This window comes from Pygoscelis adeliae, unplaced genomic scaffold, assembly GCF_000699105.1.
Source record: "Pygoscelis adeliae isolate BGI_AS28 unplaced genomic scaffold, ASM69910v1 Scaffold112, whole genome shotgun sequence".
Classification (NCBI taxonomy): domain Eukaryota; kingdom Metazoa; phylum Chordata; class Aves; order Sphenisciformes; family Spheniscidae; genus Pygoscelis; species Pygoscelis adeliae.
In genome coordinates, this window is record NW_008824232.1 from 1,139,695 (window position 1) to 1,164,791 (window position 25,097).

The window sequence follows — 25,097 nt, forward strand, 5'->3', positions numbered from 1 at the left end:
GGGGAGCAGTTTCCATGGCAATTGCTGAGTCTAATGAATTAGGTTTGTTTTCTCATGAATGGGCAAAACCCTGAGCTGTGCAGGAGCTGGCCTGGGGCACGCCGTGCCGTCACCCTCCAGACGGGTCCCAAGGGAGGGCAGGACCACCCCAAGTAGGGCAGTGCCCTTCAGCTCCCACTGCTCCTGGCTTTGGAGGGATCCACCTCAATTTTTCCCTGTTCCTGGCTGTTTTGGGTGAGCCTGGTGCTATAACACGCCTCTCCGGACCTTGTGTTGTGCATGGCCTTGGGGAGGCTGCAGTATCCCCCCCATACCCCTGCACCGCACCATGGCACCAAGGCATGGGCGGACACACTGGAAGTTATATTTCGAAGGGCTGATCCCTTGGAGAAAGACAAATTCCTCCTGGATTTTGCTCCTTTTAATCCCCTTTCTCCAGCTGGGTTTTACAGCATCGTATCGCTGCATCTTGGCAGCATCACCCGAGCCTCTCCCATAACGGATGGGATCAGATAATGTTACTTCCCCAGCTCGGCTGCTCCCCGCTAACGCCATCGGCACGGCACGTTAGAGAAGATGAAAAGCGCACTAAAAATGGCAATTTCTGCCAAGTTGACAATAAAAATTTAAGAGGCTTCAATTAAGCAACAGGTTCAAAGATGGAGCAATATTGTTTAATAGGGCTCTAGCGTGCCTTGGAGACTCATCCCCTCGTAATGCTTGCATGGGACAGAGAGCATCAGCTACCAACAACTGCAGTATCAAGAAGTGTAATTACAGAGGCAGGAAAACAGGACTCGGGGTCTGGCAGTGATCACTCCGAAGCCCGTATTTCCAGACAGGGTGTAGGCAGTGGCATTTGAAAATTGGGAGCAATTAAATAGCATTTCCCATGTTTCCTAACCCTCACTCAGAGCATCTTCTCCTACCTACGGTCTTACACCTCCTCCTGCAAAAACATTCACTCTCTGATTTCTTTCTGTTTCCCTTAATCCCACACACTCTCCCAGTTGATTTCCTCCAGTATATCATCAGACTGAATTAATTCAACAACAAGAAGCAAACTGGCAGGCAGCGGTGACCAGCCGCATAGAAAACTTCATTGCACAGGAGTGGTTCAAAGCAGGAGATGTAAGAAAACGATTGCATGGCTGTTTTTGTAGGGCAGCAGCGTGGTTTTGCTTGGAAAACGGTGTTAGGAGTGAATCAGCCTGTTTGTAAAAGGATGGGTTTGGAGGCAAGTGATGGAAATGAGTCAGGGCCGGGAGCGGTGTGTCTGAATGGGGAGAGATTGGGAAGGGCTCACTTAGGAAGGAGGTCAGTAGGAGAAAACATCAGGGATGTAGATGAAGTAACGTGATGGCCGGTCACGAGCGGTGTTCCCCAGGGCTCAGTTTTGGGGCCGGTCTTGTTCAATGTCTTTATCAATGATCTGGAGGAGGGGATCGAGTGCACCCTCAGTCAGTTTGCAGACGACACCAAGTTGGGCGGCAGTGTTGATCTGCTCGAGGGTAGGAAGGCTCTGCAGAGGGACCTGGACAGGCTGGATCGATGGGCCAAGGCCAACTGTAGGAGATTCAACAAGGCCAAGTGCCGGGTCCTGCTCCTCGGCCACAACAACCCCATGCAGCGCTACAGGCTTGGGGAAGAGTGGCTGGAAGTAGTTAAACATTGGAACAGGCTGCCTGGGGAAGTGGTGGAGTCACCATCCCTGGAAGTATTTAAAAGACGGGTAGATGAGGCGCTTAGGGACATGGTTTAGTGGGCATGGTGGTGTTGGGTTGACGGTTGGACTAGATGATCTTGGAGGTCTCTTCCAACCTTAATGATTCTATGATTCTGTAATGGTCTGGCTGCTCCTGCTAACCCTTCACCATATTATATGGACAAGAGGATTTTTTAAAAAAGACAGAAAGCTGCTTGCTGAGGACAGGAGAGCTTCAGAGAGTCCAACTCCCACTGCGCACCCCCCAAATTGGGCACCTATGTAAAAGTTTGGCCAATGTAGTCCAACAAATACAACCAATGGCACTGGCAGAATGAGGGGGGAATACTTTTGCTGGCTATAGATATGCCAAGGAGGTGACCAGGAGGGAGAGGGTAGAGTTTATTGCAATTTAAGACAGAATTTGCACGTGAGCAAAGAGTCCATAGTCCTTAGCAGGGTGCTAGAAGCAAGTTGTAGATGGTCAGCACGGCAAATGCCAGGAGCAGCCATCCAACAGGTCCTGGGAGCAAACCCAAGGATGAGGCTCAGAAGGGGCTGCCCTCGACTTTTTGGGGAGCCACAGGAGGTTTCAATATTGCTATTTGATTTGCAAAATTATTTCCAAGGAAATGGGGACCTGGAGGAGCCTGGAGCTCCAAAATTACATTTTCCTTCTGGTGCCCACTCACCTCCAGCGCCTGGGGACTCATGAGCTGTGTAACTTCCCCGAGCTCTGCTCAGGGGGACCTTCCAGGTGCTGGAAGGGTTAAGCTCTTGTCCTTAAAGACAATTTTTTTGGTGCTTGTGTGAAGGGAGCAAATGAGAAGGAACAGCCGTATTGCACCCAGCACAGCAAAGGTAGATGGCAAATAGACAACTTCCAGCATCATTAACTGGGAGATGGTGCCAATGAGCTGCGTGTGCGTCGAGCTTTTAAAGCATTTTACAAGTGCTAAAGTTGTCTGGGATTGAAATTCTATTAAGTTGATGCTATTTGATGTCTCATTAAAGAATGGAAGTTTCTGGTTATTATTTCATTTGGAGCAAATGCAAACACACCCCATCTAGATTTTGCAATGTTCAGGGGTTTGCATCCCTCCTTGATGATCACTGCCTGAAGTTTGGTGGCATCAGGTGGGGACCCACACGTGGAAGAGGCAGGAGAGGGGCTGAGCTGTAGCCCAGAGCTGAGTCGATGTATGATGCATCCCCAAAGCCGGATTCATTGCAGAGCCCAGCTGCAAACTGAGCTGAAACTGCCCCAGCCTCATGCTGGAAACATCTCCACCGCATTTCCACATCTTCCCTATTGCATAAAATTAAACATGCAGAAAAAACCAGAGATACCACTTAGAATAAATTTTTTAAAAAGGGCTCTCTGGCTGTAGACAGATGTTGGCAGTTATCGGGAGGCTCAGTGCCAAGAGCAGCGTGCGAAGGGCAGCAGCATGGCCAGGAGAAAGGGCTGTGGCACGGAGGAGGCTGTGCTGAACGGCCCCTGCTGCTGCGACCTGCTTCTCCCTGTGTTTGCCGAGAGCAGCCCTTCCTTTCCTTGCGTTTCGGGCAAGCAAGATCCATCCTGCTTTTAAGGAGACAAGTCAATTTGTTCTTTTTCTTTTCAGCGCCTGCCAGTTCGTAACTGATTGTCGTAATCCCTAATAGCTGGGATCAAGAGAATTTAAAAAGCATTTCATTAATTAATTAAGTATTAACGATTGTGAAAGCGCGAGGATGTGAGTTTGTCAACCTCAATTAGAGGCTGAAGCTGAATTTCTATAAGCGTGGGACCGCGTGGTGCCGGGGAGGGGTATGTGCGGGCAGCCCTTGGAACGCTGCCATGGCAGCGGAGCAAAATTAGAGCTCAGCACTACTCTCCTGCAGGAACCAAGGACAGAAATTGTCCCTGCTGCCTTTACGCCTGCTTTTCCTTTTGCTTTTATGTTTTTTTTCCCTTCAGCTTCAAAGAGAAGTAGCTCGTCTTTGGTGGTAGCAGAGCAGGTTGGAGTGGAGCAGCTCAGCATCCTTGGGCAGCCTCCCCCGGTCCAGCGCCGGAGCCTTCCCGCCAACCCCAAATTAGCATCATCTGGAAGAGGAAAAGCGATTCTCTCAAAAGGAGGAGATGTCTGCGTGGCTGCGCGCCGCCCAGGAGGGGCTGCAGGGGAGAGGAATCAAATCCAATTAGCGTCTCTCCCGTTTACGTTGTTTATATGGCCACGGTCTGTGGGATTGCTCCATCACGTGCACTCCTGTTTGGTGGCTAGTGAGGCAGGCTTGGCTCCCCGGTGCGCTCTTCCAGGCAATACAGCGGCCTCGTTAGCATCGTGGGCAGGAAATTCAAATGTCAAATGTCTAAAATGAGTCGCTGGGGCAGCTCTCCGGGGCTGAGCGCTTTGAATGTAAAGGCTTTGCTTGAGGTTGCAGCCCCAAGAAAGCACACATTTCGGTGAGGAGGGGATTAAGGAGGGATGCTCTTACAGATGGGTTCACCATTGCATTAACCCCAGGGCTTGCAGGGCATTGGGACTCCTGTGCCAAGGCGGGAGAGGCAACGGGAGCAGGGATGGGGCTGGTCTGCGGGGGAAAGAAGCCACGGGGGCTTGAGGGAAGAACCTCGGGATCCTGCTCCATTGCACTTCAGGGCAGGAAACCCGCCGTGGGCTGCGAAGCATTTGGCCCCTTCGTTTGAGTCTTTCGCTGCAAGGTGCACTATTTGATGGGTAAAACCATACCCGGCTCTGGGGCTGGATAGTCTCCTCTTTGAAGAATAACAGGGAGCATTTCAGAGGATGTGACCCAGCGGTCCTGGCAGTTGCCTTGTACCTGCGAGCGATGGTGCTGTGGCTCCAAACACAGATGGTAACGGAGCAGCTGCCTTCAGAGATAATTGGAAACAAAAGGTCAGGACAAGAGTTGACTACGTCAGAGACGGTACATTGGTGCCTGCGCACCAAAACCACCTGGGAAAGGTGAAGGGAGCTTTCCTGGGACCAAATTACCTGTGGATGTTGAGGCAGGATCTGGGAAATGTGGCTCCCCTCTTCTCTGCAGAGCCCGGTCCCTAATGATGTGCCTTCTCCCTCCAGAGAGGTCCCGCATCCATATCTGGCTGCTGATCAGTCGAGAGTTTGCTTCTGATTACAAATTACAGAGCGCAAGGGAAGCAACGAGTCTTTCAAGCTGTAATTACCATGGAGGCTCCAGGTAATAGCCCTTGATGAGCCCCTTGGAGAGAGAAGAGTTCATTGACTTGCTCAAGGGAGGGAGGGTCCAACCCGCCAGCCCAGGGAGATTTGTCTCTAAAATCTTGCCCGTGAGGAAGAAGCACAGATTTGCTTGTCAAACTTCAAATGAACCCTCGCTGCAGCGCTGCTTCCTACCGAGCCGGCAACGGAGGGGGAAGCGCACGGATTCCCAGTGCCGGTCCCCTGGGTGTGGGAGATGCTTTGGTTACAGCCGCCGCATCTCGGGGCTCTGCTCGGAGGCATAACCAGTAGCAAGAAATCCTGCCCTGTGTTACAGAGACATAAGAGGTAGGGTTTAATACAAAACAAGGCAGCACCACGGTGCGTCTGTCGCACCCCGTAGGGCTGTGCTCCATGGGCAGGAGTTTCACTGGGGAAATTTCCTTTAAAAAGTAAAAATTGGAGCTTCCCTGGTGTCTCTTGTCAGTCCCAGACACAACATGCTTTTCTCCAAAACAGGGAAAGCCTTTATACTGCCGAGCAAAAAAACCTCCACGGGTGTTAAATGTACCAGGAGGCTTTTTCTGCTCTTAAGTATCAGCAATTCAGAGAGTGGTGGGGAGAGCAAAAGTCTTGGCATGTGGCAGGGGAGATGTGTTGCACCTATTCCTGCATTTTTAGGAAGCCAGTGAAAAGTGAATTGCACTTGCACCCTTGCACATGCACACTTGGGCGTGTACAAGCGTGTGCATGGGGCTGCGTGCCTGGCAAGGCAACAAATCCCCAAGGAACGCCATGCTTTTGGGGAGAGGCAAACCAGCTTTGCTTCGCGGTATGGGGGTGGTCGGTGCTCATGGTCCCGGCTACAAAACAGGTCATAACTCTGTTAGTGAAGTTGCGTTGATTAGGGTTTAATTAATCATTCAGCCCGTGCGCCTCCTGCAGACGCGGTGCCAGTTCACGAGCACTGTGGCTCAAATCCAACGCTGGCTGAGCAAAAAAGTGTGTAAGCTAAATACCTGATCGCGACTCCATCGTTTGCTGATCCCGCCACCTACATTCAGAATAAAATTTAAAGGGCTTAAAAGATTTGTGTGTAGCTGTGCTTGGAAGAGAGCTGATTCCATCTGAGACCACGATTATTTATTCTCCTTTATTATACAACATGCAACATACGGGCCCCTTTCTCCACTGCAGATGACTAAATGATGGCATCTGGTACTCTATTATATTGCAAGTGTAAAGCAAATGAGAAAAGATCCCCTTCCAAACAGCACTTTGCTATTGTCACAAAGACGCTCTTGATATTTTCTTTCCAAGGTGCTGCTTTGCTGACTTTCAAAACCGTCCCATTCAGAGCCCGGCCTCTTTCTTGGAGGATGCCGAGATTGCTGGGAACTGTTTTTTTTTCCCTTAATGCCTCAGCTGGTCCCTGCAGATGGGATCCCTCCGTCACCTGCTGCATCTTCGCACCCGTTGTGGATATTGTCTGTTCTTCAGATCGGACCTGCTGAGCACACAGATCGGTGCGTGTTGCTCCGAGCAGCTGAATAGCTCTCGCTGTTGCTTTTCAAAGCAGCTTGAGCAGCAGCATGGATTGAGGCAGATTTTGGGAATGCCAGAGCTCATGTCCCTCAGCAAGCAGCCGGGGCACCCATGGGCGATGCCGGCTCCAGCATGCATAGCATCCTGTTTCTTTGCACGTGCACACCAGGACGCAGAAGCGCTGAGCAGACCACACAGATCTGCCGTGGCTGAACATCCCTGCAAAGTTTTCTGTCTCACTGGCACTTGAGACCAGGGATGATGCTCACAGGAGCAGGGGAAGGGAGTTGGTGATTCCCTGCTTCCCTGGCTGGTGGAGGATCCAGAGCCAAAAAAGCGTTCACCGTTACATGGAGACCCCCTTCACCCTTGTGCAGGCAGGGTCTGAGCTTTTCTCAGGTCTGTCCTTGGGGTCATGCAAGGGAAGACCTTGAACTATCATCTCATCGTGGGGAGGACCTGTGGCTCGTCTAGGAGATGGGCATGCCACAGGGCTGCCATGCCCATGGTTCCAGCTGGTCCCATAAAACCTGCATCGGCCTGTTAGAGACAGAAGTCACTGGGAAGCAGTACAGCGCCCGTAAATGCAGCAAGCAAGGTGCTGGAATAAACAAAGCACTTCTGGATACCTGGATGGGAACTGTTCCTGGCAAAATTGTTCCTAGAGAAGGACTAACTTTGGCTTGGCTGAGTTAAGAGCTTGTCCCACCCCAAAGGGCAGGATCACCCTCTCTGAAGCCTGGCATCTTCCCCAAACTCTCCTTTAGCTTCCAGGTTTCATGCCCCTCCAAGGCAGACTGTTCCCATACCCAGCTGTCCTCACCACAAGACACGTTCATCCCAGCATCTCATCTTTCTCTTCCTGGCTGCAATTTAAGCCCATTATGGGTTTTTAACTACTGAGTCGTTCGTAAGTCAAAGCCACGGGGAGATTTACCAGCACCCCAGCATTGCAAGCTGGTGCACAAGGTGCGCATCTTCTCACGGGACGCATTGGAAAGCTGGAGCTCTGCTCTTGGAGGAGACCTCCCAGAGAGGACCTAGAGCAGAGCATGGGCTCCAAACGCCTCACGCTGTGGTAATTTTGTCGTAGTTACCCCAGGTCCGTGCCTGAAGGGTACATGGGGTCGTTATTCATCCAGCAGCATCTGCAATGTGCCTCCGCTTTGTGCATCATCTCTTTTCTCCTCCCTTTCCCACACATCTCCAGAAGAGACCCAAAACAAGCACCGTAGAGCCCTGCCACTAGGTCCTAGGCTCATAGTCCATCAACATACGTTTATGTGTTTATTTTAGGATGTGATTAATGTTACTACAGTTTTTAAAAGAATGTTTTTGTTCAGCCAACGTGCTTTGCCAGTACAAAACATTCTGTGTTTGGAGCAAAGCACAGCAAATTGGATGCTGCTTTAAAACACAAAGAAGGAGGGGTTAGGGGAATGCTATTTTCTGCTCTCTAGCAAAGAGTAGTGCAGAGCATTTAGCAAAGATAAAGAGAAATGGGAAAGGCTGCCAAGCTGCAGACAGAAGAGGAACAAGGTAGATTTGGCCGTGGGGGCCAGAGAGTGACTGTTTTTCCTCCAGCATGTTCAGGGCTCTGAATTAAGGTTGCTGAGGTGGGTTGTGGCGTCCCGCTTATCTTATCTTTGCATTTCTGTTAAATAAAGCGGTAACAGCAGAAGGGTTTGCATTGCACTAGCACTGAGCAGAGCAACTTATGAGCCTCATGCAAGGTGGTGTGCAAACAGGAGAGAAGAAGACAGGTTCCTCATCACCATGGGGTGCCCGGGGAGTGGATAAAGTGTATCTAGCTCCACAGGGCTCTCCCTGAGCATGGGTGTTCAGAAAAGGACATGACTGACTTGTCTGCCTTCTCCGAGGCTGCAGCGAGGTACTGCTCTGCAGCCCAGTACCGTCTCCCATGGTAGCACTGCTCTGAGTAGAGCCATCCCTCCATGGGGAGCATGAAGGTTTGGAGGCTCCTTATGACACTGGTACGCCCTTTCCTTGGCACTTTTCACCTTCTGCAGCCATCTCTAGTTGCTGAACTGTTCTTGGTCCTTTCCATGTGCTTCCCAAGCCCCTGGCCATCTCTGAGGGTTGTGATCTGCCGTATTTTTTATCAACAAGAAAAGTGCCTGAAGAAGGGAACAGTGCAAATGTGGCAGCTTTGCTCACACCAGAGCGATCACAGCCGTTACCAGGATCTCACTGCCACCCCTTTCTGCTCCTCAGTGTCACCAGGGCTGTCTGCATTGTCCCCATGAGTGGCAAATAGTAGCACAGCCTGCAGATTAGACTAAGCTGGAGATGGGAGCTGTCGACACGCCGGTGCCAATGACCCCGTGTTTGTTCTCACCAAAGTCAGAGATGATTTGCAGGTCGGAGCCTCCCCTTCAGTCCCTGCATGGGCAGGATTTTCCCAATGGTGCAAGAAAGACCACAGAGCTGGTCTTGGACAACCTCTGGTGCTGCACATCTCCAGTGCACCATCCTGCTGTGGCTCTGCTCCTGGAGGTGCTGAGCTGGAGGGACTCAGGAGAGCAGCTCTGGAGCAGAAGAGCTTGCTAAAGGCTCTCATTTGGCAAAAATGATGCTGTGACCTTTCCTTGCAACAGCACCGCTTGGTCCCCTCCTTAAAAACATCATTAAAATTGTGCTCTGGGGGCTCCTCTGTGGCAAGAGGAGGGAGATGCTGCGCCCCACTCCTTGCTGCCTGTCCCCAGCATCCCCTGACACCCCGCTCCTCCCTCTCTTGCAGCTGACGTACCTGCCTCCGCCGTGGGGTGAATGCCGCTCGTCGGATATGGGCTTAGACTTCTTTCCCGTTTACAGTATCACGGCTTGCAGGATCGACTGTGAGACCCGGTATATTGTGGAAAACTGCAACTGCAAAATGGTTCACATGCCAGGTCAGTGTGCTGGGGCAGGGGGGGGAGGGCAGGGACCCCCTCCCTCCACCCAGCCTGGGTCATTAAGGGTTAATGAGCTGGAAAGGGATCAGGGAATAAAGGAGCTGGGAATACCTTTCCCTAAGGAAAGAAGGTTGCTAATTGCTTTTGCAAAATGCCTTGAAATAGGGGCAAGACATGGCAGAGGGACATGGGTCTCATTTCCCCTTACTTAGCCCCAGTTAACACCCCTGGGTGGTATTTCCAGCAGCCCACTCCTTGGTTTGCAAGACAAGGCCCCTGCGGCAGGCAGAGGTGGGGCAGATGCTCCAAAACCTCTGCTGTCCATCCCCAACCTGGGTTTGCTTTGCTAAAAGGAGGTCCTTGTGGTCCCCGCGGAGAGCCCAGCGGTCCCCAGCTCCCTTGCAGCAGTGGTGGCTGATGCCCACTGATAGATGTGTCCTTTCCATGCAGGGGATGCTCCCTTCTGTACCCCGGAGCAGTATAAGGAATGCGCAGAGCCTGCGCTCGGTGAGTACCAAGAGATATCCCTGGGTAACACGGGTGTCCCAGACTGGAGGGACTTCCAGCAGCCTGTGTCCTCCTGGCTGGCAGGACTGGGGTGATCTAGAGCAGTTGCAACCCGGTGATGGGTTCTGATGAGACCCAACTTGTTGGGAAAGGCTGGGTGCACCCTGGGATAAAGTTTCTGCTGGTTCTACATGGGGCTTGGGGCTCCATCAGCGCAGAAGCCCTCGGGATAATGGACACCCAAGGATATGTAGGAGGGGAGCACCTCTGGGTCTGGGTTTGGGATGGAGGGACCCATTCTAGGTCTGGATTTAGGAGACTCAATCATCACATGTTCCCTGAGCAAATGCTGGTAGAGTGTAGCCTCCAGCGAAAGGCCTCTCTCCAAGATGGTGGGGATGGCCGTGCAGTGACGTGGGAGAGAAATGGCCAGGACTGGGTTTCCTGCAGCGCTTCTGAGATATGACTCCTTGGCCCCTCTCTGGGTGGCATGACCTCAGCTCCCACATCTGCTGTGTGTCCCTGACTCCATGAGATCTGTGACCTTCTCCAGGTTTGCTTGCTGAAAAGGACAGCAGTTACTGCATCTGCAGGACACCCTGTAACCTGACCAGATACAACAAAGAGCTCTCCATGGTCAAGATCCCCAGCAAGACCTCGGCCAAGTACCTGGAGAAGAAGTTCAACAAGTCGGAAAAATATATCTCGTGAGTGTTGCAGAAAACGGATCTCCTTTGCTTTGTGGGGGAAAGTGTCTGTAAAGCCCCATTGGCTGTTTAAACCAGCCTGTGCTAAGACCAGACCTTGCCAATGCCTCCATCACCAAACAGAGGTATGTCCTCCAGGGGGGGTTAGGGTGAAACCCTTGAAGAGATGGCGTGTAGGTTGCTTTGTTCTTAGTAGACATCTTTCCAGACAACTGTATGTTCCTGCCCTGGCCTTGTCTTTGTGACCATACTCCATACCCACCAAAAAAAGTGCAAAACCCCCTCTTATTTTGACAGGGAAGCCCAGTCTTGCTGGCCCTGTCTGAGATACGGCTGCTCTCTACCTAAGTCTGGGCTGTGGACCTCAGGCAGCCACTGTCTTGGACCTCTCCCAGCCCTGGCCACATTATTGCCTTGTGGAGGCAGCGAGAGTTATTCCATATTAAGCATCCTTTGGACTCTTGCTGTTATCATCAAAGTGAGATCCAGAGCTCAGATCCTGAGACATCTCGGGGAAACATTTTCCAGCTTCTGCTAAGGCTGCCAGAGTCCTAACGGTGCCCTATGGTCTTGGTCTCCAGGACGTCCAAGCGTCTGTGGGTTGCTGAGGACCCCAGAAAGAGAACAGTCAGGACAGAGAGGGGAATAAAGCCCTGAAGTCCCATTTTTTTCTTGTCCCAAAGCACATGAGGCCGCTGGTGCCTGATGGGCTGATGCTGTTGTCCTCTTTCTACAGAGAGAATATTCTTGTGCTGGACATATTTTTTGAAGCACTCAACTATGAGACAATTGAGCAGAAGAAAGCCTATGAAGTGGCAGCCTTACTTGGTAAGGAGAGATCGGGGGTGCGTTTTGGAGTCTGTGTGAGCCTTTGCTGGAGTCTGTGTGTGTTTATGGGACAGACAGATGCCACGAGTGGATGCACAGCTTACGTGCATTGCCTTGAAAATCCCAGCAAGGTCCAGCCACCTGCTTGGCCAGCACGCTTTCAACCCCATCCCTTATTTTCCTTCCAACACCAAGCCATCCCAGGAGCGTCCCAGGGGCAACAGCTAGTCTGTGTATCACCCGTGAAAGGTTAACGTGAGCTGCTCCATCTCAGCTTTCTACCAGGGCCCTGTTATTTGGAAGTCCCGGGGCCGAGCGGGTGATGAATGCTCTCTGTGGTGCCCCCCATGCTGGAAGGGTAGTGTGTGGAGGAGGACAGCTCTTAAAACCATCTACCCATCACCTCTTACATGCTCCAAATCTATCCTCCTTTCCAGGGAGGCCAACCAGGACCCTGAGCCTTTGGGTGGTGCCCTGCAGCTTGATGGAGAAGGTGGAGGAGTTGTTGGGTTGCTCAGCCTCAAATTGGGTCAGGCTTTATGGGTGCTGGCTACAGATTTGGGTGCTGGGGACCCATTGGGTCTTTGGGGTGGAGGTGTTCGGTCAGGAGAAGCAAGCATGCTCTGTGCCCATGCTCAGCCTTGCAGCTGAGCCATGTGCCAGCCCGAATCCCCAAATCCCTCCTGGGATGCAGGGAGCGATCGGTACCTTGGGTTGAAAGCTAGAGCTGGGCCATCCCGCGGGGCCAGATGCTGCAAGCCTGCCCCGGGATGAGGGATACCGCAGGGAGCACCCCATGTCCTCTTGGGTGCCCCCACGTCACCCTGCAGTGGTAGCTCTGCAAAACGTACATGCCGTGAGCCCTTCTGCACCTGCTGTGGGTTCCCCAAGAGTGCTGCAGTGAGGAAGAGGAGGCTGGTGATGAAGCTTCTTTGACATAAGCCTCCTTATTTGCATGACCCTCGTTCCCAAGGCACCGCGGGCTTTGGGCAGAGTCCTATCTTCCCCCAGTCCTCAGCCCCTTTTGAACCAGCACTTTGCCCCCAGGCACCTTTTTTCCTCTCTTTCTTCTGTCTCTGTCTCATGGACACCCACAGCAAAGGTCCCGTAGCCCCTCCACCCGTGGGTGCCTTTGCTCTGAGCAGCGACACAGTTGAAACACGGGCGTTTTGCAGCAAAATCCATGAGGTTTTTCTTCCCTGAAGCACACGGTTTGGCATAGCACAGCATCTCACAGCAGGAGTTCTCTTCCCAGCAGATCCCTGGAAGTCTCCTCTCCCCAAGGTGCCTCGTCCGCAGCCCTTCCCTGGCCCTGGCGGATCGCAGGACTCAAGCAGAGGCAGCCTTGAGATGCTCCCCCAAAAAGCAGGCCATCTTCCCCCTCCCTTTCCTCTCTTTGGCAGGTTTGGTTTTTTAGTCAGCTCCAGGGGACCTTACCTAATTCTTCTCCAGCATCTTTCTCCTTCCCCCACCCAGTTTGGGAATTGGGCTGTGGGATTCCTGGGATGAAACCTGCTGTCTAACTCTGACAGATGGCTTCCTCGGATGCCAGTGCCTGTGTTAACAGAAGCATCGCATCCTCGTGAGGCTTCCAGCTGATGGCCTCCTTAGCAGGAGAAATGCTTTGGTGGCTGGCAGCATCCTTCCCGGGATGCCTTTCATGCCAGTAGAGCTGATGGTGGTTTGGGGAGTGATGCATTTCCCCACTCTTCGGGGACAGCAGCACCCAGGGCAGCTGCACTACAGTTGCACGGGTGCCTCTAAGAGCATTTACCCCGGGGTAAAAGCCGTCTGCATGCTGTTCTCTCTCCTAGGTGACATTGGAGGCCAGATGGGGCTATTTATCGGTGCTAGCATCCTCACTATACTAGAGCTCTTCGATTATATATATGAGGTAAGACCCTCGCCCTTTGCCTTGTTCCTCTGGCGGGGTGTGAGTTTGCCAGCCTTGATGCCAGGGTGGGGTGGTCGTGGACCAGGACCCTCCGTGCCCAATGTGCCCACGCGGATTATTAACTTCAATTAATGAAACTATACAATTAATACTCTACAATAGTGTTATATAGTCGGTCACAGCTATGTAGCGTGGTGTGGAGGTCCCTGCATCAGCGGGGGCTCTCCGCAGGGGGGGGCTGGCATGCAGCCATGGCATGGCATAGCCAGGTTCGCTTGGCACGCTGCCTCTGCTAACGAGGTTTGCTTCTCGCTTGGGCTAATTAAGCACCACCTTCATGTGGCTGTGCTGCTTCCCACCCTGGATCTCGCACTGCCCGAGGTGCGGTGGCTCCGGGGTGCTGGCTGGGGACCTGCTGCTGCACCCTCCTGTCCCCGTCCCCAGTTGGGCTTCTCCCAGCAGCATGCCGTTACCGTCTTCTCATAAACAAAGCTTTAATTAACGCCTGAGTCCCAGTCCAGCCGTCAGGCGGGAGAAGCAGTGAGACCAGACCTTGTACCGCTGCCGGGGGGTGGAAAAAAACCCAGTCCCTGTTATCTGCTGTCTGCAGCTCTGCCAGCAGCCCCGGAGCAAGGAGCTTTCCAGGAAGCACCGAGACGAGCTCGAGCGTGGTCCCATGGCTCCGCAGTGGCCAAGAGCAGCTGCTCCGGAGAAAAGTGCAAGCCCTCTTTAATGGGAATTACTGCAATAAGCAGTCCAGAGGGGATGTTGCTTTCTGGCAGCCCTTCCTCCTCCTGCCCTCCAGCAGCAGAGTTACGACCCTTGTATATTTTTAATCTCTTTTTGCCTAAGCAAGTTCCCCCAGTGAACGCTGATGTCTCAGCCCAGCATCTCCCAGGGGATTTCGGCTTTTCTATGCCGCGGTGCCAACACAGGCCTCGGTGGTCCCATGCTGTCACAGCCTGCCTGCGGGCATTGTCCCTCCAGCGTCCTCCACCACTGCCCCTGCAAGCGCAGAGGCAGATTCCAGCTGCTCTCTGCACCCTCCTGCCATTTTGACTTTTCCCATCCTGTTTTTTTCACCTAAATGGGCCACGGTCCAAAATAACCCTCCCTGGAGCATCCTCCCCACCAGTCGTTGATTTTCCTTCCCAGTCTTCATTGCCACATTGCAGAAGGCTTCGTGTTGGGGGTCAGGCTCATGATTTTTGTTTATAAAACTTGGAACTGAGGAAAGGAGAGGGGCTGCAGCTGGATGAGAGATGCTGAGGGGCACTTGGTTTGCACCAAGATGACCCCAGGGATCAGACCACGCGAGCGTGTGCCCTGTTTTATAGCAGGAAGGAATGAGTTTATGGCTTGGGATAGTTTCAAGGAGGATGCAAACACCTATGGAGACAGGCAGTTCCCAGCAAATTTGGCACGTCCCAGCCCAAGGTCCTTTGCCCTGGTCCCTGGGAAGGTGCCTCCTGCTAATTCAGCTCATTTATTCATTGCCTGGTGATTTTAATGCAATGGCTTTGGGCCCCCTGCACCCAAATACACAATATCTTAGACCTGCATAGTCCAGCACTCTCATAGCCCTGTCTCAGCCCTGTATCATGATAGGACCAGGGATTTTTAATCCCATGGGATACTGCAGTCAGGGGTTGTCGTGGCTGTTGCATTAATGTGTGCCAAGCCAAGTGGGTGCACAGGGATGTCAGGCAACCACGGTCTCTGCTCCAAGCACACTGGGACATCTTGAAAAACCTCTTAAAGTTATGAAAGTTGGGATGCTGGCTTTACGTTTTAAGACAGTCACTCCCCATCGCAGTCCCTTCCCCTTCTGGGCAGCTGTTAGCACTTGGTGGCATTATTCTGCAATAAAATAAATTGAAAATTACAAGCATAAAGCTCATAATGGCTTCAGAGTACAAACAAAACCTGCGCCTCAGTTTATATCTCAGGCTGAATGCACACAGTATTTCATTAAAATCGCCTATTCCTGGCTTTCTTGGGGTTCTTTCATAAGAAGGTAATAAGAAACCTTGCAAAGTTTGGATTTTTCTTCTCTGTTTTCCTCCCTTGTTTGACATCTGCTTACAAAACTTGGCAAATAGTTTCCTCTTGCTGGTTTTTTCCTTTTTTCTTCTTCTTCTTCTTCTTCTTCTTGGGCACACGTGGCTTAAAAGAGCATCCTGTCTCCTTGGAGAGACTCCCCGTGCACACCCGGGGATGCACCAGCAGGTTCACCCAGCTATGCCCTATGTGGCTGCCCATGACAGCTATTTAACCCACGCCAGATGGGAAGAAAAGGAATAAAATGTCTTAAACGATGCCTAAGCTACATGGTTGATCTAATCTGCTCAGGGTTCCATCAAGGTGGGGGATTCAGCGCACCTAAAACTTTTTCAATGAAGGATTTGTAAACTCTTTGAGATTGCCAGCAAACGGATACAACTGTTCTTTTCTGGTGGGTTAGCCAAAATCGGATGAAATATTGACCCTAGACATCGGGTTTTTTGCATCGTTCACTCAGCACAATCCTCCTCTTGGTCCTGCCCCAGGGCAGAGTTGCGCTCCTGGGCTCATCAGGGTCCCGAATCCCCACCACGCACCTCTGTATGCCAGCCAGCGTCCCCCTCGCTTCCTTCGGAACTGACCCAATTGTTCATGTTTTTAGCTGTCGTCTTTTTTTTTTCTTCTCCCCAGTGGAAGTTTTTCAGAAAAACACTCACTTTTCAACCTTTCTGGGATTTCCCTTGAAAATACGTTCTTCAGCAGCAGCGGCTGCCAGGGAAATAATGTGGCTGTGAAGGGAAACGGTGCTCACATAGCTGACATTTTCAATAAACCCCAAATATATTTAAAACATTAAGGTTTGGGGTTTTTTTTTCCATGTGAAAAGATCAGTTTTGACACATGGGGTGGTTTTCTTGGAAAGATTGTCTCCTTCTCCTTATCCTTTGGAGGGTGTCCTCCAAACCCAGCGCATCCCCCCGGGGCTGTGCCCCCAGCCCCGTTGGGTGAGGCTGCCCCATGCCTCGTGGATGCCCACGCAGGCAGGGCAGATGTGCTTACCTGTTCCTGCCCAGCTTAACCCAAGCTCCCTCTTTTGCAGCTGATCAAGGAGAAATTATTAGACCTACTCGGAAAGGAGGAAGAGGAAGGGAGCCATGATGAAAACGTGGTAAGGAGCCCCATTGGGAGAGAGGAGGAAATTTCCCTGTGGTCGGCTCTGTAGGCAGGCGAAGTCGCTCGATACGGATGCAGCGTTTGGCCCCGGCTTGAGTTATTTCCAAAGGATTGATGCTATGGCTCGGCCAAAGAAAGGAGATCGCGGTTGGGGAGGGACAGGGAGCATCCAGTGGCCCCGGGGTAACCCTGTCCCCCGCTCTCCGTCCGCAGAGCACTTGCGACCCCATGCCAAATCATTCGGAAACCATCAGCCACACTGTGAACGTGCCGCTGCAGGCCACCCTGGGAACGCTGGAGGAGATCGCCTGCTGACACCGTCCGACCGCTCCACAGTGCCAACACCTAAGGAAGGAAAACTGCACAGGAAAGCAGGGACCGAGCTCAGGTTTGCAACGGGGGAAAAAAAATTAAAAATAAAAAAAGGAAGAAAATCGCTATGCATTAAAAAAAAATAAATATATATATATTATATATATACTCTGCCAAAACCAAGCGAGAGGCGCCTTGGACTTGACTTGTGTTGTCCTTTCCTGTGGGGGGGTTGTCTTCAAGATGTGAAGGCAGCAGCTCATTTTTGAACTGTACAAAACAAAGAGACCACCACCACCAAAAACAAAAACCGAAGCCCCGCCATTTCACATACTGCCAAATGTATAAAGCACTTGCATGCCAGTTCTTTTTATGGCAATATATTCCTATCTGTCTTTATAAGCTCTGTTCCTCTTTACAGTCTCTGATTTTCACTACAAGAAGGAACTCGCGGGCCCAGCCATCCCCTGAAATCACCATTACTAACGTCGTAGGCTGAATTAGAATAAAGAAAACAAAAAGTCGCAGCTCTTGGATTCTTCTTACGTTCTTGTCCTTCGTGTCAGTCTGTGATGAATCTTAAGCTAAGCCGGGTCCCCCAAGGCCGGGCCACCGCCGGGGCTCCTCAGCACTACCAGTCACCCCAAGGTGAGCATCCCTGGAGAGGGGCCGGACCGGGTGGCTCTCAGTGGATCGCCCCCCCCCCCCTGCTGTGTCGTGCTCCTCCATCTGCAGTGCCTGGATAGTCCGTCTGCGGCGGGTGGGCACGGGGCGGTGGGTTTCTTTATTTTTTTTTTAATTTTTTAATTTTTTAAAATTTTCTTATATTTTCCCATTAATGGATTCTGTGCTTTCTCCTTGTTCTCATGACTGATATTAAAGCTGGTCTTGTGGAAATGGCCGGGCTGTGTCATTTCTGCCTTGCCCCCCCACCCCAAGCTGGAGCCCCCAGCGCAGCCTCGGCACAGGGTGAGGGGCAGACACCAGGACAAGCCCATCCCGGGGGCTGCGCGGGGCCGTTCCTCACCCCTCACCCCCCCCTTTCCCCTTTCCACCGCATCCTCACACACCTCCTGATGGGGTGGGCACGATGCCATGGCCGTGCTCAGCCTCCCGTGCTCAGCTGCATCCCTGTCTGCCCGTGGTGGGGCCAGCTCTGATATTGTGCATTGTGGTCGTCTCTTGGAGTCTCATTTATTAGTGACCAGGAGTTTAAATAGAACTGGGTAAAAATGATGCTGCTTTACCCCAATAAAGAGAGAAGGCGAGTTTCCTGGAGCTCCAAACCCTGCTGGTTTTATAGCCTGGAGGAATGGGAGCAGGATGCGATCTGTGGGTGTGTTTGCACCTCTGCTAGCTCATGGCTGGGTGCTGCTGAATGCCCAGTGACCGTCACCAATGTGGTGGCCACAGCGGGGAGAGTCAGCTGGATTGTGAAAACCTGTTTTGGGAGAGCTGATGGAGTCCCGAACCTTGGGAGGCGTTAAACCAGCCACAGGGAGCGGAGGTCAGCCCAGATTTACCCACAGGGGATGCTGCAGACGGGAGGTGTCTGCAGCCAGCTGAGGGACTGAGGACATCCCTTTGCCCTGGAGAAGGTGCGAATCCATCCTCCACGCCTGTCTCGAGTGCCCGTGTTCATGCACAAAACCACTTTCCTTTGGGACAAATCCTGCTGCTGCTCAGAGCATGGTGCAAAGGGCTGCCGGTCCGTCACTTGCTCTGGAGTAGACTGTCCCCCAAGGGCAATGTCAAGCAAGTCACCGGCCAAGGGTGCTCAGGGTAGGTCTCTGTCCTGGGCCACCTAAGTCAACAAGAACTTCCCTCTGCTTGGACAGAAGTCCCAGCTGGGCAGCCACACAGACAACCTCAGTGCACTGCAGTGTCTCAGGGAAAGGCAGGTCTTGTCTCTGCAAAGCCCAAATCATGTCCCCCCATCCCATGCCACCAGCCTGAGCCCCACTGCCCTCCCCGCCAGGCCGACAGCAGACCCTTGGAGCAATGCTCCCATGTCTGCCACTGTGGCTGCCCTAAATAACCTCTGTGAAGCAGCACGTTGGCAGGGCAGCCACAGCAATGGGCTCTTTCCATGCAGTAAGCTCTGTGCCTTGGAGCTGCCACGCGTCCCTCCCTGGTTGGAACCGTTTTGGCTCCTCTCCCTGCTTCTGGCATGGCTTTGGCTGACTGCATGTTAAGAGAGCCTTGCTGAGGCAAGAACAAGGGGCAGGATTGCCGCCCAGACTTCCGCCATGCTCATTGTCCACCACGGGCAGGCTGAAGCCTTTCTCTTCCCTTCTCCTGCACTTGCTCACCAAGCCCGAGCAGCTGCTTTGAAGGTCACCCGCCTGTACAGACATGGCACGAGCCATCCAGAATTGCCCATGCAGCCATCACAGCAGCTCAAGCCGCGAGCAGCAATGCAATGTGTTGGAACACAGCCCCGTGGGGCTGTCCCAGCACCGAAGGCTAGAGCCCACCCCAAGCTCAGCCTCCCAAGCAGTGCTCATGGCCTCCCCAAGCCCATAGGACATGATTCTTGGCTTTTCCTCCAGCAGCTGGGTTGGGAGTCTTCACTGGCTGCTGCAAAGCTGTTCCCTGCTCAGCAGGGTCCTCCTTCAAGTAAACACGAGCTGTGGCACCAAGGGGACACATGAACACATCCCACAGGCTATTTAGCCAACATGTCCTCCTCCTTGCCTTGCTCTACGGCAGAAGGTAGTCTACAGCCCCTCAATGTTTTTCCCCCTTAGACAAAAACAAAACCAGTAAGGCTCGCAACAAAATACGTGGCTTTTGGGCTTGAACACCCCCAAAAAACCCCACCAAGCAAGAAGGCAGGCAGAGTCCTTTCAGACATAGAGGAGCAGCAGATGGGTTTCAATATGATCTTCTCCAGGCTGGCAGAGAAGCGCTTACAGGGTGTCGTGGTTTAACCTCAGTCGGCAACGAAGCACCACGCAGCCGCTCGCTCACTCCCCCCCACCCGGTGGGATGGGGGAGAGAATTGGAAAAGCACAAGTGAGAAAAACTCACGGGTTGAGATAAAAACAGTTTAATAATTGAAATAAAATGATAATAATAATAATAATAATATGATAATAATAATAATAATACTACACAAAGCAAGTGATGCACAATGCAATTGCTCACCACCCGCCGACCGATGCCCAGCCAGTCCCCGAGCAGCGGCCCCCCCCGGCCAGCTTCCCCCAGTTTATGTACTGAGCATGACGTCCCATGGTATGGAATGTCCCTCTGGCCAGTTTGGCTGTGCCCCCTCCCAGCTTCTTGTGCACCTGCAGCCTGCTCAGTCGGTAGAGCATGGGAAACCAAAAAGTCCTCGGCTAGTGTAAGCACTACCTAGCAACAACTAAACCATCGGTGGTTATCAACTTTGTTCCCATCCTAAATCCAAACCACAGCACTGTACCAGCTACTAGGAAGGAAATTAACTCTATCCCTGCCGAAACCAGGACACAGGGTGTGTGGTCAGATGAGTGCCCTCCAAAGGGTTAAGGATGACAGTGACTCCAAGAGTCATTTCCATGCATATAAATTTCCCCACTTGGCAATTTATTAAATCTCCATTAAGAGATTTTGGTAGAGTCATTGGAAGTCTCTGCTGAAGTTTGGTGAGGTGGGACACAGGGATGTCCAGAGGTTCTGTGAAGAGTTTTGCTAATACCACCTATAGAGGAAAGCCACTTGAACAGGGAGGCTGGCATAGGGGTGGCATCTCTCTGATTGCTCCTGAGGAGCACACTCTCCAAGGGACTTGCTGAAGAGCTCATTTTGTGTTATCAGTTTTCATTATCTCCTGAGACCTGAACACTGGCCACACATCCATTATCCATGGGATGCCCAGCAGCCATCAGCTGGTAACAAGTGCTTATCGACAGCCTGGCCACAAAGCTGTGGAGCTGCCAAGCTCTGTCTCCCGTTGCCAAAGCCCTATGCCAACCTGGTGCCTGCGGTCCCTTCTGGACCAGTGGAGGGAATTCGTGCCAGGCCTGGCTCAAGGTGACTTATTGCAACATCTCCAGGCTCTTAGCCATGCCCGTTGGGTTGAACCAGCCGTCAAAGCCCAGGCTGGTCTGGGCTCCTCGTACAAACAGGTCTTTCTATCCCTTATGCTCATTAATGGCTGGGAAGGGGGTTGTCCCTATATCCATGGTGGACCTTTGTACTGTATTTCTTTGTGCTTGAAGGAGCAGGAGCGTCTCCACCTTTGTTTGTGTTGGAGTCCAAGGGTGAACTTGGGACTTTACAGGATCCAGCCCCTCAAATGCAAAAGCAACTCACTGACAGAGTGTGGGTACCGAGAGGGGATGGGGGATGAGCAGCGAGACACTGCTGACAATGCCCGTCCCTAGCAGATAAGCTGGTTGTCCTGGTTTCGGCAGGGATAGAGTTAATTTCCTTCCTGGTAGCTGGTACAGTGCCAACTGAGGTTAAACCACGACACTGGTACCATCTGACATCTAAGCTTAGAGGAGATACCACCAGACTGGGCAAATTTAGAAATCTCAGCTCCTGGGCTACTTTGCTAAATTCCTGGGGCAGCCCTTTACTAAAAGAGGTATTTGAATACTGAGCATGTATCTCAACCCAAAAAAAGCCCCTTAGGCACCTTAGGGATCACCACCAAACCGCATTACATCAACACGGCTGGGAGAGCAGCAGCAGGGTAGTGGGTAGATTGAAGGACAGGCACTGCCCCACGCTGAAAGCAAGCTGACCCAGAAACCAGCCGCGCTGGAGGCTTGCAAAGCTTCTGGCTGCCTTGTGATCTTTTGCCCTGTGAATTCGATATGTATCAACACCTGTGATGGAGAGCCATCCCACATCCAGCGTTGGGGTGTTACCATGCTTTAGGAGGCTGCTGTAACTGCAAACACGCTGCTCTGGCTCGGTGCTGACCCGAGTGCCCTGGAGCACCAGCTGTTTGAGCAGGAGGGCAGCAGAGCGTGGAAAAATGTGAACTTTTTAGCCATGACATCTTCCATCCCTCTGTGTAAGGTGGGTCACACTGGGGCACTCACAGTGTGTTTGGCAGATTTAACACTGGTGGATTCATGCTTGCCTAGAAGCTCTCCCCTGTTCCCACCTCCTACCACGGGGTCTACCCCTGAGGTTTCTCCAGCAGCGATGCTGATGGCCCATGCTGCCCCGCTCTCTGCAAGCCCACAGCTCGAAGGGTCCTGATGTGCCCGTTGAGCCTGGAGAGGTAGCGCTGATTGGAGCCGCCTCGGCTCTCAGGCTCTCAGCACAGGTGCTGATTCAGGAGCCCTCTTCCCTTTGGCTGCCTGGCCTCTCCTGCCTGAAGAGCCTGCACCTGGGGAGCAGAGGGGATGGGTGGTGGAGGAAGGGCGGCGCTGGAGGAGTCAAAACACGGCATCTCTTGCCGGTGGTCAGTATAACATACCAAATTTAAGATCCTCATGCTGGGCTAAGGCAGGGTGTATCCCTGCGGACCGCAGCCGTCCCACTGCCACCCTCCCTCCCACACAACACGAAGCCACGTTCAGGCAGCAGCTCTTGGGAGGGATGCTGGTGCGTGGCAAAGGGTTCAACCGAGAGCTGCAAGGGTGGATGCGAGGCTTGGCAAGCTGCCTGCCAGCCAGATGAAAGTTCAAGTCATTTAGTTTAACAAAGGGAAAGTGAAAAGGTGGCTCCATCAGTCTATAAATTCCTCTGGGGAGAGATTTCTAATAAAGGGTTCTTTAATCTGGCAGACAAAGCCAGAACGGGGAGGGAGAGGGGGTCATGACAGGGGGAAGCTAAATGCATTCAAATGAAAGAGCCTGCCTGGGACCACGGATGGTTCCACAGCCCCTGAAGTCTTTAAATCAAGATAGGACATCCTTTTCCAATAGATGTGCTCCTAGAGCAGGTCCCCATCCTGGCAGCACCCTCTGGGCTGGCTTATGGAGAAGACCTTGCAGATGGTAGTAAAGGTTTTAGAAGTGAAGACCCCAAAACTTTGCATTTGAGCCTGTTGGTGTCTGAGTTCACCCGAATCCTTAGCAAGCTGGACTTGTACCTAATTCTCCCCCTGTTAGACAACCACAAGCGTTTGTCTTCCCAAGGAATTCACAAGAGCTTGGACAGGTCTTTGTACTGGAGTCACTCCTGCACTCCTGGCTATTTCTCTGTTTGATGTCTTTGACTTTCAGCCTCCGAGGGGTGGTTTAAAAAAAAGTCCATAGTTCAGTCGCTTATCACACTGAAAGCAGTGTGATCTCCGAGACTGGCAGGGAACAAATAATTACCACTGGGTACAAAGTGTTTTTCTGTCAAGGATCTAGCGTGTCGGTTGATTAGAGGCAACGCACATTGTGTTGACTCCGGCTGTCTTATCTATCAGCTGCAAAGCCAAATTCATACTGGAAGAAAGGGAACATTATACCACGTCCTGGGGGTGGCCGAGGACATGCCTGCCCGCTCTCTACACTAATATAAGCACTAATAAACAGCTCAGCTTTTAGGGGCTGTTGTGCTCGGTAGCATCTCAATGGCAGCAGGCAGGAGGGCATCACGGAGGTGATGCTGGGTTGAGCCCGAAGGCTGGTGCTGCTGCAAAAGCCCCTGTGGGGTGGGGTAAGGAATGCGCATCGACCCACAACTCTTGTCCAGGCTATAAAACAGGGATTGAAACTGCCATGAAGCCTCCAGAAGGAGAGCTGCCTTCAGATGGTGACACGGGACCCACAAGGCTTGGGTATGGCCCTTGAAACATAAACTCCTGAGCTGGCCAAAGGAAAAATTAACTTAAACACTTGCCTTAAAACCTCAGCCTGAGCACTGGTGTCATGCTGGAAGTACTCTGTGCCCTTGATTTGCTCTCCCCATCCTCCCATCTGTCCAGATCAGTTTCTCCCATTTTTACCTGCTTTTCTCCTGCGCGAATGCCCAGCCCACCGTGCACCCATGGGTGCTGGGAGGCGAAGGAGCTGGTTCGTTCCTCTGGGTTCTCCTTAGCCGGCAGCAGAGATTCATGTCCTGCTACTTCCCTGCTTGTGCCCCTGGGTGACAAATCTCCATCATCTCTCCCAGTGCCACCACACTCGTAGGAGCTGCAGAGCTCAGGTCTGGGAGAAAAGTCCCATCCTTGGGCTTAAAAAGCTCTTTGCAATCCTTCTCTGCTCTCATCCAGCGCTGCGCCGTGTCTTACAGCTGTCCATAGTCACAAAACCCCCGGCACAGAAACCTCGTGGTGTTTCTCCCTTCAACATGTCAAAAAATAAGTGAGGCTCAAATTCTGCAGGCTGTGAAATGTGTTTTGTTTCACAGTTGCTGGAGAAAAAAAAACCAAACCCAACCAAACAAAAAAACCCACTTCCATCTCCTGATCCTCTCACCAATCTCCTGAAGTTCTCACCCACCTCCTGATGCTCTCACCCTCCTTCTGATGTTCTCACCCTCACCATGATGCTCTTTCCCACCTCCTGATCTTCACACTTGCATCCTGATCCTCTCACCTGCCTCCTGATGCTCCTCTCCATCCCAGAGATCAAGCGTTCAGATCTTGGAGCTCTGAATCAAGTGAGGTGGGAGAAACTTCATGAGAAGGTGCATCATCCCATGAGGGCTTAGGCACTTTGGTGCTGTGGTCACCAGACAGGAGCTCTTCAACACCTTCTGGAAGCTATTCAACGGCTGAGCATTTTTCCATGCTCACCCCTGCTCTGTATCCCCAGAGCAACACCCAGCAGCAAACCACCAAAATCACAAGATTGCCTTAAACAATCATGAGAACGCTCTCTAAAAAAAAAAATAGTCCAAACTGGGTGTTGTTTTCTCTTCCTGTTCCTCCCACCTCCTGAGCGAGAAAGGTGACATTCGCTTCACAGTTTCGAACGCTCAGGAGGAAGCCTGGAAACGTGCAAAGAAAACTGCGATTCTCACGCAAATCCTCTGCTTCCACCCACCTGCACGGCGAGGAACTGGTGAGATTCAGGGTACGCTCACAAGGGTTGGCAGCACGGTCCCACCATTTTAAAAGCCCATGGCATGCTGGAGGCTTTTCCTCAACCCAATAACCAGCCTCCTGGCTCTCCTCTAGCTCTTGTCCTCACCCCCACCAAGATCTGCAAGCAGATTTGGCAGGCGCAGATGTGCTGCGCCTGGATGGAGTCATGAAGAAGCCAGGAATTGTAGCTGTGCTATTTTTTTTTAAGGATGCAATAGAAAACCATGATTTCGACCCCGTCTCCAGAGGAAACGCCTTATGAGAGCTTGTTGTCAGCCCATTTGTCTGCTCCTTCACCACCCCTGGCAGCTTTCAAATCCGTGAGCCAGTTCCAAGAAAATTTGGCAGTG

The 25,097-nt window shown here is 52.2% G+C and overlaps 1 protein-coding gene across 1 annotated transcript in view; it reads left to right on the plus strand.

The window, feature by feature from the left end:
* The window catches only part of ASIC2 (acid-sensing (proton-gated) ion channel 2), a 514,796-nt gene extending 497,997 nt beyond the window's left edge, over nt 1–16,799 (plus strand). Inside the window, exons 4-10 of the mRNA XM_009334888.1 lie at nt 9,197–9,347; nt 9,801–9,857; nt 10,411–10,564; nt 11,301–11,392; nt 13,207–13,286; nt 16,390–16,458; nt 16,677–16,799. Coding sequence (XP_009333163.1) covers nt 9,197–9,347; nt 9,801–9,857; nt 10,411–10,564; nt 11,301–11,392; nt 13,207–13,286; nt 16,390–16,458; nt 16,677–16,778 — 705 coding nt within the window. The 3' untranslated portion in view covers nt 16,779–16,799. The remainder of the gene's footprint in view (nt 1–9,196; nt 9,348–9,800; nt 9,858–10,410; nt 10,565–11,300; nt 11,393–13,206; nt 13,287–16,389; nt 16,459–16,676) is intronic.
* Nucleotides 16,800–25,097: the final 8,298 nt, after the last annotated feature.